Source organism: Ascidiella aspersa, chromosome 1 (assembly GCF_963924565.1).
Source record: "Ascidiella aspersa chromosome 1, kaAscAspe10.2, whole genome shotgun sequence".
In the NCBI taxonomy this organism is placed as follows: domain Eukaryota; kingdom Metazoa; phylum Chordata; class Ascidiacea; order Phlebobranchia; family Ascidiidae; genus Ascidiella; species Ascidiella aspersa.
The window spans coordinates 502691-519418 of NC_139447.1; the positions used below are offsets into that span (position 1 = coordinate 502691).

Below are 16728 nucleotides of genomic sequence, written 5' to 3' on the forward strand. Positions count from 1 at the left end.
GTATTTCTTTGCATTATTTGAACCGGAAACAAAAAGTGTCTGTTACCTGTTTTATGACGTCATAACTATCATGTTCATACAAACCAAAATATTTTGGGGGATTCCTTAAAAAAGCTCAGGAACCCCTGATTTAAAGCAATCTTTGCGCAATTTAAAAATTAGCATTTCCAGAAAAACTTGATACTCGTGTTAAATTGCTGTAGAACAGTATTGATGTCGTTGCTGGATATTCCACTACAACTCGTTCCTCAGTTTTTTGAGCCTGTACTGAATCGAGTAAGATCTATCGAGGAAGCTCTCCGAGTAATCGCTTGCTTTTATTCCACCCCGGAGGTCGCTCTGACCCGACTTCAGGCGCAGGTTCGCCAGGTTCTCAGTTGGGTGCAGCGAAGCGCGAAGATCGAGGCAAACATCATCCTGATGGAAATAATGTCGCTTTTATAACCAGGAGAAAATGCATCATTTAAGGGTCTCAGGGTTAACAAAAATAAGATCTCTGTGTGAATTTGATATGACAAATATTGCAAAACATTTTAATAAAATCAAAAAGTCTACCAACATAAAAATTTAAATTATAAATATTATTAAATTTAGGAGTATAATTTTGTCTAAATTATAAAGTTTAGAAAATTATGAGTATGATGCTTTAAGCCATCCCTCAGAAACTGATGTTAGGGTAAGATTTGAACTCCTGACCCTTGAAATTTATAAACAAGCTTACCGAAAAACTGAACAGATTACTCTAACTATGGCAGATAAACCACGTTTATATTGGCACACAATTTCATGCAATTCTTCTCACCTGTTTTTTTACTGCTCTTTTTGGCACAGTATTCTGCCACCCCGGGGCGCAGTGGTGGGGTAACGATAGGGTGTCAGCCCCCTCTCCATTGGTAACACCTGCTCGGGGCTTGTACCTGCAACAAACAACCGTTACTTTTCATGGCAACATAATTGCAACTCATCCTATGTAAGACGGCCTTCACCATTGTGTGGCATTGTAGGGTTGGTTAAAAAACCTAAAACCTCTGTAAATCACTCTTATATATACATATTTAAAATTGGTCAACGTTTCGGCTTACTATACGGCAAGCCTTCGTCAGGGACTGACACACATAGTCAACAAGACGCAAAATAAAATGACAAATGTTAATATATGCCAGCGAACCTATTTTAAATTTACTATGCCTGGTAGAAACAGCATTGATTTAAATAATGTCAGCATTAAATCTCATAAAAGTAAGTGAGTGTGTAAAAATTCAAATTGCCATCAGCATAAATCGGTGAATGTCAGGCTGTCAGCCACAGTGTCATGTCAATGACAAATGTACTTAAAGGAATTGGAGACATAAATAAGTGCAATATGCATACTAAAGTCAAATTTATTTACAATAGTTTAAAGCAGTGCTTTTCAACAGGGGGTTGCCAGGTGTGCTGCACGCAAATCGAAAAGTATTCTAAAATATAAAATCTATATCTTTTTATACTTTTTTTTTTAATCTTTTTATATACATCTATATCTTTTTATATATAGGCCATTGAAAAAAATGCCTGTAGCGGTCACCCAAAATAGCGTTTTCCAGGTGCACTATCACATTTTCGGTCACCCAAAATAGCGTTTTCCAGGTGCACTATCACATTTTAAGAGGTCCATAGGTGCACCCTGACATAAAATTGTTGGGAAACACTGGTTTAAACTAAACTATTATAAATTGTTGTAGAATAACATCACATAAACCTGTATATCTGGGTTTTTATTTTTTTCTTGAGCCACAATTTAAATAACCTAACTTACCTATAGGGAGATATCAATGAACATTTTGGGATGGACACCCTGATGTACCGGGGATTCCCCTCGGTTCCAGGGGAGCCGGCATCATTGGGGTCGACCGGAACCGGGAAGAGCCGCTTGTTTATTGTGTAGTTGATGATGCGAGGGTCGCGCGTGTCGCTGGGATCTGGACTGGACACGTGGTGTCGCTGTAGACCAAATGAAAATAAAAATATAAACTTTGGGACGATAATTTTTATAATTAAATATGAAATAAATAAAAAATATTTATTCATTTTTTTAACGAATTTTTTTGGTTATTTATTTAATTTTTTTTTAATTTTTACTGAAAAAAATTTATTCATTGAGAATATATTTTATTCTACAAGGGTTCAGATAGAAAATCTTACCTAAATTTGTACATACCAATGTTTTATTTAAATTTTCTACAAAACTTCAAAAGTTTCTTTGCACTATACCCAACGTTTAAGCATGCCTATACCTTGATATGAAAACAAGCAGCAACTTTAAAGAAAAAGGGTGATTTATTTTAAGAAAACTTTTTAAATATACCATACTTACTCACAATAAGAAGCTAAACAAAAACATTAGGGTAATAATCAATTAAAAAAACTTGTAGTCGTTAAACACCTGAAGTCTAGTGATTGGTGAATTATCCTGCAACAGAGTTTTTGGAGTTCGTAAGCGATCGTTCCAAGCCCTCTTACTCTGGCAATCGGATCGGTTGAGTTTGCGGAATTCCTTCATTTCCTCGATGAAGGAATCCGTTTGTTCACTTGTCGGGTCGTTATTGTCCATCATTCCTGCGATCCAATCATAACCAAGGAGGGGAGCTTCGTTGCTGCGAGGAATTTAATTAGATCACTAAAACAACTTTTACTGTCCAATGTTGAATGATGAGTGGGTAAACATAATGATTTCGTTTAAAACAGGGTAAGGAACTAGCCTGAAATCATTGTTATAATGTGTTTCTGTTTGTTTTTTTTAATTATGATTTTTTTTATGAATCAGCATCAGAATTGAAACACTCCTGCAGCAATTTTCACTAACATGACTTAAACACTTGGTAATTTAACATGACTATACTTTTAAAGGCCAAGAAAAGTATATTTTTTTAAACTACTTTTTGTCACATACTAAATAATAATTGGTTGAAGTAATAAATAAAACATTTGGTATTCCAACAAATTATTATTTTACTGAAACCTTACTTGATATCAGATTTGTCATGGTCCTCATTATTCGTTTTCTTTCTGGTATTTTGTAGTGGAGTTTTCACCAGAATTGATTTTGGCTCTTTTGTTGTTTCTCTGGCACGAAATGGTCTGAACGACAATTCAAATTATAACTTTAAGTTACTTTGGAGTTGTACACACTTGTGTAGTAGTGCTCTGCCCCTTTGAAGGCTTCCGGTGTAACAATAGGTTAAACATAAATTATAAAAACAATTACATTTGAAAGGTTTAATGAACCCAGCTATTCATATAAAGATTATAAAGTCAACATAGCATCAGTATGTTATAAATATACAGGGAGTTAATAAAGAAAGTTATTTAGGGGGATATATTTCTTATAAGAGGGTTTGTGCATAAAATATTGTTATACATAAGAATAACATTCATACAGTTATGTAGTTTAACTTTATGACAGGGTTTGTATTTGCACTCATCCGTCGCCAAGTGTAAGCGTGAGTCGTTTGAGTGGCATATTGGCAAGTGGAAATGCACACTCACCTTGAATTGCCAGGGTCTGCCAGCATGGGTTGGTCTCTTGGTGTGTCGCTAAAAGTTAAGTTCTTCCCTTTATCTGACTGTTGCTTTAAAAATTGTGAGATTACTTCGTATTTCGGGGAAGTTGGATTGTCTTGTGCAGGACTTCTAAGAATCGGTGTTGGCAATCTAAATATGAACACAGTTCATAAAGTTTAAAACAAAATTAAGCCAGGACATTGGTTAAAATTTACCTACATGGAAATGTTGTTTTAAATAAATAGTCTTAATAAGATTAAAAAACGGTTGAAAACAATGAATAAGTTGTTTTATGACAATTTTTACAAACCTGACTCTTTTTGGTTTCTGTTTCTTCTTTAAAATACCTTAAAATAAAAAAAAATATTCTAAAATAATATTGGCTAGTCATAACAGAGATAAAAAGTTACCTTAAAATAAGCTTTAATACAAATAATATAAGTTTTTAAACCTGGTGATTTGGCTGCGGCTCTTCGCGCTTGCGTAAGAAGCCTCTCTGACCGCAGAAGTGCGTCTCCCCCATTTCTGTTCGCTACCGTCGATGTCAGCGGCGCTCGTTCCAAGATTCGGGGATCTGAATGCTTGGCAGCCACTATTAGGCGCGATATCTCAACCTAAAAATAAATGGAGATCCCTAACCTCCAGTCTGCATGTCATGGCATTCCACACCAAGGTCTCGGGTGAGCAGAACTAAATTTTGAGGTGTGCAATTATGTTTTTGGGACACCTTTGCTTGGAAATCTTACCACAATTTAGCTTTTCCAAAATTTGCGCAATATAACAATTCAGGTGTGCACCTGCCACAAAATACAGACTGAACTAACCTTGAGGCAAATCAACAACACTTTTTCAAATTTTATAAACTAAACCTTATTTTACGATATTTTGTTATATTTTATTGGGCGCTGGTCTAGAATCCTACCACAACGAAACACCATTTGGGTTAGGGTACAGGTTAGCGTTTGGGTTAAGGTAAGTCAGGTATTATTATTAAATTTGGAATATAATAATACTTGACCCACCCACACCCAAACGCCAACCCGCATGCTAACTCAAATTTTGTGCGTTGATTTTAGAACTGTGGTAGGATTCTAGACCAGTGCCTTTTATTGTCCTATCTAAATCTTAAATTTTACAAAACGCAGTGTTATGAAAAAAAAACTGTCTCTTCTTATCATTTTTAAAAACGAGTTATGCTAATTACATTTTAAACACGGACCTGAGATTGTTTCAGTTTTTGCAGCAACTTTTGATTTTCGCTTCTCAGTTGTCCGGATTTAGACATTTTTTCAACAAAACAAAATGTAAAACAAATCTTTTCAAATCAACAAGTTTAGAAAAATAAAGTTTTTAAAAAAACCGCATCTCAACGTTACCATAGAAATCGTAAACATTTTGCTACGCTTCTATGGTTCAAGGCTGTTTGTTAAAAACAAAGCAACTTTAATAAAAATTATTTATAAAATTGATAAATAAATAGTTTCATAATATGCAGCTTAAACATGTAATCTAAGGAGTTTGGCAGCTTTGCATTAAACGTAAATCCCTTTTTTTGTTATAATTTGTTGTCTAACCCAGCGGTTCTCAACCAGTGGACCATGAAAACATTTTGAGGTAAGCCAATTAGCCTAAACAACAAGCCTAATTTATTAAAAAAATAGTTTCATTTGCGTCATTGTTCTTGATTTTACAAGAATAATAGCTTGGGAAGGAAATGAGAAGGAATGTAAACGATATGTACCGTATTGTTCAGCAGAAAGTATTACTAATGCACATTTTAATATCTGTTTTGTAATTTGTCCTGCTGTTGCTTGTTGTAACCTATTTTATATTTTTTCCTTTCATACAAAAAATATTGGGCAACACAATTTTTGTGCAAGGTAACTGGACAACGAAAGAAAAAAGTTTGAGAACCATTGGTCTAGCCTTAAAATAGGGGTAACCAGCGCCATCAAAACCTGGGCTCCACGAACAAGTATCCAAGCATATACTAGTTTAAATGTTTAACGGTTAATAGTAGGTTTTTTACGACATTAGATGTATCTCTTGTTCCGTTCCGTGATACATATTTCCAAATGTAAACAAGGTTTCAAAATTGTTGAGATTTAATCACAGGGTGCTATTACTCATGGAAGGTTAAGATTTACTGGTCCAGCATTGCCTATAAAATAGACATTTTGTAATAAATTTCTTTATTGAAACGATACAGTTGTAATAATACCGGTACAACTTGAATTCAACGATAAAATGCATACTTACACATATAAACAAATTAAAATCGTAACGAGATTATATGGGATTTACAGGAAATCAAATAAACAGATAACGATGTGGAATTATCACGTGAACAGGCAAGAAAAAATAAAACAAAGTATATTTTGAAATCAGATGGCGAGGACAAAAATCTCACTTATCCAAACACAACCTTATCTTTGTAATCAAAAGAAATCAATATTCACGGTTTCTTTATATTCAATTTTATCAACATTGATTAGCGTGGTTTGTTTAGATAAAAAAACGAAACAAAAAAGACATGACGCTAGAATGAATCGATTTCACAAAATAGTTAAAACAAACGATTTAAAATACGAAGTCAGACACTTTCTAAAACCAATATAATACCGGATGTAAAACTGATAGTCATGATAGACTCTTTACAAATAAAGCTTAAAAAATGAAGTGAGGAAAGTCGGCTAAATTTATAAATGTTGGGTATATTAACGAAAATGTGCCTTTGAATATTTAATGATTTTCAAACAGCTTAAAAAGCTTAAAAAAAAAATTAACACGATGTTTGCGGGGAGTGCATCGATAAAACAAAGTACCATATTATTACGTCACAAAGATAATAGAATGTCCTTCCCTTAGCTTTCCAAATACAGCAAAGGACCGAAAGAAATAATTTGACACAAGAGTTTTTGTTCTGACGTCATTAATGACGTTTAAGCGACGTCATCGCCGTTTACGGACGAATTGCTGCCAGAGGAAGGGCGGTTTAGTCTGGTGGAAGCTGAAACTAGCTGGAACACCGCCTGGAAATAAACACAGAGGTTTGACTTGAATAGTATGAAGGGTGTTTCATCAGTGCTGAAGTGTCGTATGTAAAAAAAATGAGGCTCAAATCGTTTTCAAGGAATTTCAGCTTAGGCTTGCGATTTAAACCAGTATTTTCTACATTCAAACAACCGGAGATAACTACTTAATGCTAATGCTAATTTGGGACTAATCACCTGAAAACATACGGTTTCAATGTTTTAATTTTATCTGTTTTGTTTGTTTGAGTGTAGGTTTAATGTTATTTAGTGTCAGAAAACCAAAATATTGTTTGTTAGACAGGAAAGTTTGGTATATTCAGTCCGAGAAAAGCATCAATGTGAACCAGCCTTTTATCTATTTTCATCAATTTTATTTCTTTGGTCATAGTAATGACGTCATTTGTTCGGCAAAATATTGTGAATCGGATTAAATTCAACCCCTGGAACTTTTTATTCGGTGGATATTTATTTACAACCAGTTCAACTTCAAGTCGGTTACCTTCACTTTTCTCCTCGCGTTGAACTTCTTTAGTTTGTCGACGGTTGTGTCCATGTGTACAAAGTTGGTGGCCTTGCCCTGGACCCAGGGGTGCTTGAGGGCTTCAGAAGCAGTGAGGCGCTTCTTAGGGTCCAAAACCAGTAACTTGCTGACCTGGAAAAAGTGAAGTCGCTGGTAAAAACATGCAATTTAAATTTAATCGCCTAAGTTAAATAAAGAATTATTTAAAAAATGTCGATTATATTTAAAGATTCAAATTTTAAATATATTGATTTTATTTTAATCATTCTTTTCAAATATATTTTGAACTGAGTCACCGTAACGCGATTGCACAAACCAAGTTGCTTATAAAAATGGAATATATTTAAGTAAAATGAAATATGTTTTGATTAAATGCAACGACTATATAAAACTTATAAATTTAAAAATTATTTTTTCGAGTGAAAGCTACTTAAAGCTATTTAAAACCAGGTCAATCCTTTCATTTAATATTTAAATTATTTTAAATGGAATACCATTCAATTTACTTAATTTTAAAGTGTTTTTTATTGTGCCAAGTAAAATAGTAACTACAATTGTTTTTTTACAAATGTGACAAAAGTTTAATCAAAATGCAACTGGGTTATTGTAAGAAAGATCTAACATCGTACAATATTTGTTTAAGAACACTGTATACCAAGCAAAACCAGAAACGAATGTGTTGTTGGTTTTAGAGCGACACAAGAACAATTAAGCCTCGCATCGATTTGTGTTGATAGCTTTCATTGACAACGACCAACAGAAAAACAAATTCGTAGGCGCAGAAAATTAAAGCAACACAAAGAACCAGATTTTTTCCACGTTTGATAAAATTTATATTTACAGATTTTGCGAAAATGAAACCAAACTAAACCCACCCGATTCGATTTGTTTTCAACGCTTGTAGCGTTCGTATTAGGATAATTCGGGGCTTTGAAGCGTCTGTGTTAGATCATGTGTTAAAAATTGTACGCTTCAAGCGGACTGTATTAGAACAGTATACAGGTGAACAGCGAAGTAAAACTATATAAGTTAATAAATGACAATTCCTTTAAGCTGGGATACCAAGTTTAATCGTCCCAATCCCATGTCAATCCAATACCTTAAGTTATCCCTCCTGCCTCCTTAGTTATCGTATCTCTTTTGTTTGTTATTGTTTATTTTTGCCTTTTTCGTTTCCCTTCTCTTTTAATTCTCACACGTAACCTTGTTTAAGTATATACTGGGAAATGTAGCCCAGTCGCCAGTTTTCTGGACGTCATTTTGCTTCCCTTTACGACCTGCTTTACATGCCAGAGCTTTACAACAGATTCTACTCGACATCTACGATTATTTCGTTGTTTAATTTGATTTCGGTTTAACAAACAAACCGACACCGCATCATTTCACATTTAAAAGATCGTTCCGTGATGAAATTTTGAAACACTTTTACATTTTGCAAAATAACCTTAACGAGAACCTGGTCAACCTGATTTATATTTTATACGCACATATATAACATAGCTTATAGTTAGCGGTTCCCAGCCTTTTGTAACTTGCGACACCCCTAAGAAATAATAAATAGATTGCGGCATCCCTACTAAAATTTTCGTATTGAAGTAATTCAATATAATGTAACAAAAAACGGAACTTAATGCACATAAACAAATACAAAATGTAGGAAATATAATTTGGCTTATTGCGCTCTAATGAAAGGATTGTGGGAGGCTCACTAATAAAGGAAAAATCAGATTCTAAAACAGTATCTCGGCACGGATGAGCATTAGAAATGAGCTGGGAACCTACGATATAGCTCTTCTGACTCACCAACAGCTGTAAACACTTAAATTAATAGTGTTGTTCGAAGAGTACAACTTCAGAAGGTCTTTATATATATACACATGCTTAGAACAGTTACTACAATATGAAATACCTAAACAGTAATAACGCCCTTGGCAGTTGCCACAATGAATGGGTAAAAGTATTTGTGTTCTCACCAGGTCCTTTGCATTGCGAGAGATTGTGTCCCAGAATGGCGACATGAACTCGTAATCGCACTTTAGTATTCGCTGGAACATCGCCTGGTCGCCTCGCTCGTCGTAGAAGGGCTCGAACCCACACAAACTGCAAGGAATACCAACAAAAACAACCTAATTTTCAACAAATAATTGATTTACAAAAATAGGGTAAGATTTACTAGAAACAAATTTAGGCGCGAAATTTCTGCATTTACGTAATTAGAATAAGCCAAAAATAGAGTAATTTTTGGGGGCATGGCAACGGCGCCCCCCTAATCCACTCCTGCCCAGCTATCAGTTGAATTACCAATAAAATCATAAACCGTTGTCCGTTATAGTAGGAATGTCCAACACTTGGCATTTTCAATCGACCAATACCCGGCAGATATTTGACAACGAGTCTCGCGATCCTACCCGGTACAATATGACGTCATTATTCTGCTTAAACACAAAAAATAGATGAAATCAAAAGATTTAGAGGTAATTTTCCAGGTCAACGGCACAACATGTGCTTTAGCGTTAGAAAGTGCAGGTACCTTCAGTTGTAGCAACTAGTTAACGATAAATTTACTTTCCAACGTAAAATCGCTGTTTTAGGTAATAAAAAATCATTACTGAAACTCCTACATTAATTGGTATCGAATAGACGTCGATACCAGCCTAGTATCGGATGAGAACCGGTACCACTTGGTATCGGGTATATGCTTCGATCCAATATTATCGAACATCCCCCACCAATAGGTATCACAGTACCCAGCACTCACAGTATGTATGCGATGACCCCAACAGCCCAGATGTCGACTTTAGAGCTGTACTCCTTCCCCAGCAATATCTCGGGGGCAACATAACCAGGAGTCCCACACACAGTTCGCATACTTTCCTTGTCGTTGATGCGGGAAAGTCCAAAGTCGGCCACCTGGAAGTTGTTTTTACAAATTAAACTTGTGGTAATTGCAAAACAAATTTTTATAAAAATACGGTATTTATACAAATTATATTTGCATAAGAATGATCAAAATGACAAAAGTAATTTGCACAACAAAATTGCGTTATTTACAAATAAAAAGATCTTTATTCAAAATAAGTTTTTTTGAAAAGAATACTGGTTAAAAAGCAAAGTTAAAAAATAATTGCTTTAAAAAGAATATTATTAACTTAATTATAAGTTCTCTACGAATGCTATTACGTCACTTGTGACGTATCTATCCTTGAAATACGTCACAAACCTCTGGTGACGTAACGTAAAGCCAACTTTCGTTTGAATTTGATTGTTTTTAAAATATCCCTAACAATAGGTTAATATGACGTCACTTACCTTAAGTACTGCTTTTTCTGTGTCGTCAGAATAGAGGAGATTTTCAGGTTTGAGGTCTCTGTGTACAACGTTCATCGAATGGAGATACTAAAAAGATAAGAGCTTTGTGTATAATGACGTCATACAAGTGGATTGTTTGCGGAACATCGTGTGGTTTTATTGAGCTTACGTCATACAAAACGACTTAAACAAAAACACTCAAAAAACTACTTTGGTTTAGACATTATTTTTTGTCCAATTTTACTATTTAAAAGCTTACTATGTAAAACAATGTAATACTTTAACGATTGCTTCATTGTCAAAACTTTCCCCCCAAAATTTGCAAAATAAACCGCTGTTATCCCAATATACCTAAATTAATAGAAATATAACATCCTCTTTGTAAATAATTACAGACAAGACCATTTAGAAAAAATCAATATGGGATGAAAAGCAAAGAAGTTGTACCCACCACCCCGAAAAAACAACCAAAACTTAACCCTTAGAACCCTAAATGTTGTAAAAAAAATAAATAGGAATCTAGAAAGTAATAAATTGATACTTGCCCTAAGTGCTGTGGTTTTAAATTTTGTAAGTCAAAATATTTTGAAAACTGGAGGTCAGACCGGTTTCTATTGATTGAGGCCTAATCCATATTATTGAGAGCCTAGAATTGGCCGAAGGTTTAATCAATCCGAATGCATTACCTCACTTGCCTAATGGCCTCTCAATATAATTACACCGTTTTTCTTGCGGCTTTAATTTAACGCTTTCCTGAAAGCTCTTGGCTGGGATTGTTTGCCGAGAATGGATTAAATTTCCCAAAGATCTCGGTAAAGTTTGCAAAACGTAATACTTTAAAGCTGTTAATCTTAAACTCAATTCTAAACCACTTAAGCCAACAATAACAGCCTATTATTACGGGATAATAGGGGCATTGTGTTTTCCTTCTCTGCAGATTACGTTCTGGAATAAAGAGTTTGGAATGTTAACAATGGTGTTGTGCTCCAACTATCACAACAAAAGTTCATCAACACATGAAAGTGTAGCATTCTTTTATGAAACGTCTACCACAAACTGAAAAATGAGTTTATTCAGTTTTAATGATTTTTGGGAAACTTTTATTTGGGAAAAATCAGTTATTTTTAAATTAGCGTATAATATTGTAAGACGGCGTCTTGCATCACACGATTTTACGGTTTTCTTGTGGTTTAGGAGTGAACAACGTGGTAATGAAATCCAAACATTCTTCAAGCGTTTTTAGATTAAATTCTCGGGCCCTAGTTCGACAAAGTTTCGTCGAAAGTTGAACCTTTTGATCGAGAACATTAAGAATGTTTGCAGGTACCACAAATACCGTGGAATCAACAAATGTACAAAAGATACACAGAAAAATTAGCACTCGATCAAGCATTATATTGCATGAATCTCTGTTAAATCGTGGCTATAGCCGTTTAAGCTTATCAAGGAGAAGACGGGCGTAAGCATCGAAATTGTGCGGGGGGTCTCAGTTAATTAGTGACGTAACGCCCCACAATCGCACAGTGTTAGGTAACAATTAACACATTGTCCTACAGTCACTGCGCCGAGCCAGGGGCGAAAGTAGATCTTACCGGGGCCCAAATGGAATAATTTTTGGAGATGGCCATATTAATCTTTGCGAGAAAACTTATAAATATTTTATCCAAGACTTAATAAGTTTAAAGGTCGTTTAAACTTTAAAATTAAAAAAAGTTTTTTTTTCCTAAACCGTGTTACGCTGTTCCAACACGTGCCAACCTCAGTGGCTGTGGATTGTATTTCATTCAGTACAGCTAACTTAACCTTAAAACGTCATGTTCAATATAACAAATATTTGCTCTGTTGAGAAGTTATTCAAGGCAACTCAACTAAACATTATCTGAGTGGCTAAAAGGGTAACGCCGTTCCCACACGCGCCAGCACCAGTAGCTGTTGGCATTGTGGATTGATTGATGGGGTTTTTGTTATGGCTTGGGACGAGCGTGCACCAAGACCGTGCATTATTCATAACCGGGCCGAATTGTTTGATAATGAGAGAAGGCATGAAAACAAGCCAATGAAATATTAATGAGGGCTGTCCGGTAAATTCCGCAACGCTTGTTAGACCCAGCTGAACGTTTTGCTGGTTTAACGAGACCCTTGCCCTTTTAAACATGAAATGTTGCGACTAAGGTTGCCGATAGTTTTCATCTGGCTTATACTTTATTGTATAAAGGCCACCACCTTAATCACCAACCGCTGCACATTGCACAACAGCATTAGATTTTAAACACACGTGGCGTTGTTAGTCGCGGATTAGAGCACATTATTTAAAGATTAAAGCAAGTTTAAAGCCTAAAATTGGACATCAAATCACCTACATAAGCTATAAAAGGTTTTTAACTAAATTGTTTAATGGGAACCGATGTGATAATAATCAGAAATAAATTAACTCTGGGTTCCAGCAACCTCATAATTGTGAATTTGGTGAAATTTGGTGGGCAAAATAAGACCGTGTCTGTCGAATGTAGAAAACACGGACAAATATAAGTTTTATAACAGCGTTTATATTAGTGACACAAAATAATTAATCAGTTTTTTTTATAAAACCTAATTGCCAGGTGAAACTGCACTGAAATGATAAAGTAGAACTGCTGATTTAAGTAAACAACTTTTAGTCGGTATTTTTGGCCGAGGGTTTAACCTTGAAATCGAATCAGGATTTTAATTTCAATGATTTCTGAGTTTATTGCACGCCTTTACTTAAATTTAGTTTGCTCAGTTTATATTGATTGGGTTTAAAGAAATACCATTAAATACAAAATGTTGTTTTTTCCTTTTGAAAACCTAAATGAACAATGTAAAATTTGTTTAAATGCACATTTTGCTTATAACAATTGATTTAAAAATTGTTTTACAACTTCTATTTTGATTGTACAATTTTTTTTTAATATTGAAAGGCTGCGAAACTTATTCCGACTTACTGCAACGGCTTCCAAGATCTGTCTGACCGCCATTGCTGCATCCCTCTCACTATAGAAACCCTTTTCAACAATCCTGGAACAACATTAAATCACGTTTGGTGGAATGCCTTGAATTTCAAAAAACATTTTTAAACAACTGGCCATATTAATAAAGCAATATGTTAAATAGTGTAATTTAAGTTTAATGTTTTAGATAAAGGCTACACGGATACAGTATCTGAATTAAAATACCACCTGAAGGTAGAATCCAATCATTTATCTTAAAATAAAACAAAATGATTAACCTGTCAAATAATTCTCCACCATTGACGTATTCAAGAATGAGGTTGATTTCTGTGTCTGATTCATAGATGTCTTTTAATTTAATCTGAAAAAAACAAAAGTGGGTTTTAAGAAATATTTTTTTCTCTGGTTTAAAGTAGAATATTTTATTTTTTACATCCCTAAAATCACTTTTTAAATATTATCAAATCATAAAATAAGATGAAATAAAAAATGTGAAACTGACTTTTAGTTTTTAATTAAATTGTACAAAATATATTCGTGAGAAAAGTTTTCGGAGAGAGATAAAAAAATCCTTATTTTCAGTTTCCACTTACGATGTTTTGATGAGTAAGTGTCAGAAGAATTCCAATTTCAGTTTGTGCAAGTTTTTTCTGTACCTATATATATAAAAATATAGCAATAAACAAAAGAAAAAAATTAGAATAATTTTAAACAAAAAAGAACAAAAATAAGCACTTAAGTGTCATTTAAAGGTTAAAACATAAAAAATAAAAATATAAGAAAGTGACAAAATTTTGTGTTCTTTTACAGTATGTTTTTTTTTAATTCAAAACGGGGTTGCAATTTAGAGCTAATAAGACTACATTTCTTTTATTCCAGGCCTTGAGTTAAACATATTAGGCATTGACAACACACAAACTATAGCCATAAAAACAAGGTATTGTAAGTTGGGCCTGGAAATCTTTGGGAGTTAATGTTTGCTGCTGTCAGCAAAGTTATGAGGCAGTCTGTTTTACATCAACATTCTGCTGTAAAAATTCCGTTTTGTTGGAGTAAAAAGCAATCTACAACTTTTTCTACATAGTATTTTTACGCCCAACAAAAAATATGAAGCATAAAACTTTCAGGCTTTTGTCAAAAATAAGTGTTAGATCACAATACTAAGGTTACGGAAACAATTTCAATAAAAATATATTAGTCAGAACAATCAATAACATTAACTTTTTTTATTCAAATATTTCAGGAACACACTTGATACCATCATCAATGTAAAATAATGAGAAGTTAAATTATAAAATCGCAAAAATAGAAAATTAAGACAATAATGTACAAAATACATAAAAAACATGTAATAAATGTTTGTTTAAGTTTTTTATTATAAAAAAGTTTTTAACATGTCACTAAACCTTTTTTGTGATTTTTTTCATGGCGAAAGATTTTCCCGTTCCTTTCTGTTCGATGTGGTAAACCACGGCGCTTGCTCCCCTTGAAACAATGTATGCATTGTTTAACAAACAATTAACAAAGCGTGAGAAAATAACACAGGGGGGCTACAAGTATAAATTATTTAAATAAATCAATTATCATGAAATCTATAGTAAACAATAGCCTTACCACCTAATTTGCATAATTGTAGAAAAAATTTTAAATTTGAATGAGTCAATACACAACAAAGATGTAATATCAACTATAGAAATATTAAACAGATAAAAAAAAATAAAAATAAAAATTGTTTTATTCTGAAGGCTGTATAAAGTATATTACAATTTAAGTTATTTTGCTAGCCTGCCTTTTCTAAGCGTACTCTAAATAAGAGAATACTCATGCCTTTAATTATTGTGAGTAGTAAGACAGACTTCATTTGTAAGAAGCTGTAGTGATTTTAAAAGGCATTTTTTATTAATACAGTAAATGTACTGTATTTAATCACAAAATGTTTTTATAAAAATCAATATTCATATCAACGCTGCATATTCTGTTCACCTGAGTCAGACACAAAAAGACAAAATCAATATTTGGGCAGATAACATTCGTTTGTCTTCGAAGATATGACATGTGTGAAAAAACACAACATCAAATGTAATAAACACCCACAAATTCATATTTGTACAGCAACATGTGATTACATAAATATTTCTCTTAACACATAATAAGTTTAATCACTCATATCATAACTATCTAATCCAAACAATTTATTTAGTTACACTTCTACAAATAATTCAATATGTTAATTATTAATGAGTGTTTGGAATTGAAAGCTTATAAATATTTGATAAATTAGATTGATTTAAATTTTGTAATCATTTGACAGTTTGTGATTTTAAATTGATTTGTTTAAATTACCTTAAATGATGTTATCTAAAGGTTAGGCAGCAGAACCTATGTTAACTGCATTCCCATGTACGTATATTGTGGTAAAATAAATTCCTGTTTTTAAGCTAAAAAACAATTTGATACAAATTCAGATTGCATTAAACTAAAATAAAATGTGTAGTAACCAACCAGAAATGGTAAGCATTGAAAATGTACTGGTGGTATATCCTTTATCAACAGATGAAAATACATTAAATAAAACAACAAAATTATGTTTACCTGCCAATTTCTTGTTTGACATCATAAAGCTCATTTACAGGAATCTTTTGGGAATAACCAAACCAGGCTGGTGATTTTTTATTCATGTTTATGTCAAGGTTTTCCTAATTATAAATTTAACCTGAAACAATAATATTTGTCTAATGGGGCTTTGATAAAATATTGTTTCATCCCGAAGTCAAGTTTATATTTATAAGTAAAAAAGAACAAAATTAAAATCCATTTTTGGTTTTGTATTATTGATTGTGCAAAAAATGAAGTTTTTATGGATTAGCTATAACAACAGCCAATACTAACAACACGTATTTCAACAAATCCGTGACATGGATTATTTGCAAATCTTTCCATCAGTCAAAAATTGCCACAAAAGTTATTATTGCAAATCATCGGATTCTATGTATAATAGAAATTAGATTATATGTATTATAGTCCAACAGTATTATATCAGATTTAAATAAAAGCAGAGCCATCAGTTCAACATGGAATGAATTTATTAAGATAATGAAATAATATTTAAAAAATAACATTTTTTTCTGAAGGTAAAATATGCTTTAGTAGAAGAAAGCTTATTTATATTGCCTTTTAAAACCTTCGATTTTTAAAACCATGCTAGTAATGTGAAACTTATGCTTAAGTTCAAGTTTTTAACCTTTGATCAGTAATTAATTCACTCCAATCACCGTTTTAGTACAATCTAAAGTTTTAAAGTTTTGTTGATTACATTGCCACATATCCTTGTAGGTCACAAGTGTTAACTCTGAAG

The 16728-nt window shown here is 33.2% G+C and overlaps 2 protein-coding genes across 2 annotated transcripts; both read right to left on the bottom strand.

Moving 5' to 3' along the window:
- Positions 1-234: 234 nt before the first annotated feature.
- LOC146166400 (uncharacterized) lies at positions 235-4825 on the bottom strand. Its single transcript, XM_083390729.1, has 9 exons — positions 4760-4825; positions 3992-4154; positions 3851-3887; positions 3526-3690; positions 3004-3117; positions 2423-2633; positions 1796-1980; positions 803-917; positions 235-417 (listed from the first exon to the last, which is right to left on the bottom strand). The coding sequence occupies exons 1-9, from the start codon at positions 4823-4825 to the stop codon at positions 235-237; spliced, it is 1239 nt and encodes a 412-aa protein (XP_083246855.1).
- A 903-nt stretch (positions 4826-5728) lies between these two features.
- LOC146166401 (calcium/calmodulin-dependent protein kinase type IV-like) lies at positions 5729-16088 on the bottom strand. The gene is made up of 10 exons (XM_083384479.1): positions 15966-16088; positions 14780-14858; positions 13967-14029; positions 13652-13734; positions 13368-13440; positions 10405-10491; positions 9854-10005; positions 9069-9195; positions 7075-7227; positions 5729-6572 (listed from the first exon to the last, which is right to left on the bottom strand). The coding sequence occupies exons 1-10, from the start codon at positions 16049-16051 to the stop codon at positions 6483-6485; spliced, it is 993 nt and encodes a 330-aa protein (XP_083240605.1). The 5' UTR covers positions 16052-16088; the 3' UTR covers positions 5729-6482.
- Between the last annotated feature and the right edge of the window lie 640 nt (positions 16089-16728).

Bases quoted from the DNA above. Each gene is read 5' to 3' on its own strand.
- LOC146166400 (XM_083390729.1), bottom strand. From the start codon at position 4,825: ATGTCTAAATCCGGACAACTGAGAAGCGAAAATCAAAAGTTGCTGCAA. The intron at 2,634-3,003 runs GTAAGGTTTCAG...AATTCCTCGCAG, and splicing joins CATGACAAATCTGATATCAA to CAACGAAGCTCCCCTCCTTG. The intron at 918-1,795 runs GTAAGTTAGGTT...TGTTTGTTGCAG, and splicing joins TCATTGATATCTCCCTATAG to GTACAAGCCCCGAGCAGGTG.
- LOC146166401 (XM_083384479.1), bottom strand. From the start codon at position 16,051: ATGAATAAAAAATCACCAGCCTGGTTTGGTTATTCCCAAAAGATTCCT. The intron at 13,441-13,651 runs GTTAATCATTTT...ATGTTGTTCCAG, and splicing joins GGTGGAGAATTATTTGACAG to GATTGTTGAAAAGGGTTTCT. The intron at 10,492-13,367 runs GTAAGTCGGAAT...TTATCTTTTTAG, and splicing joins AGATCTTGGAAGCCGTTGCA to TATCTCCATTCGATGAACGT.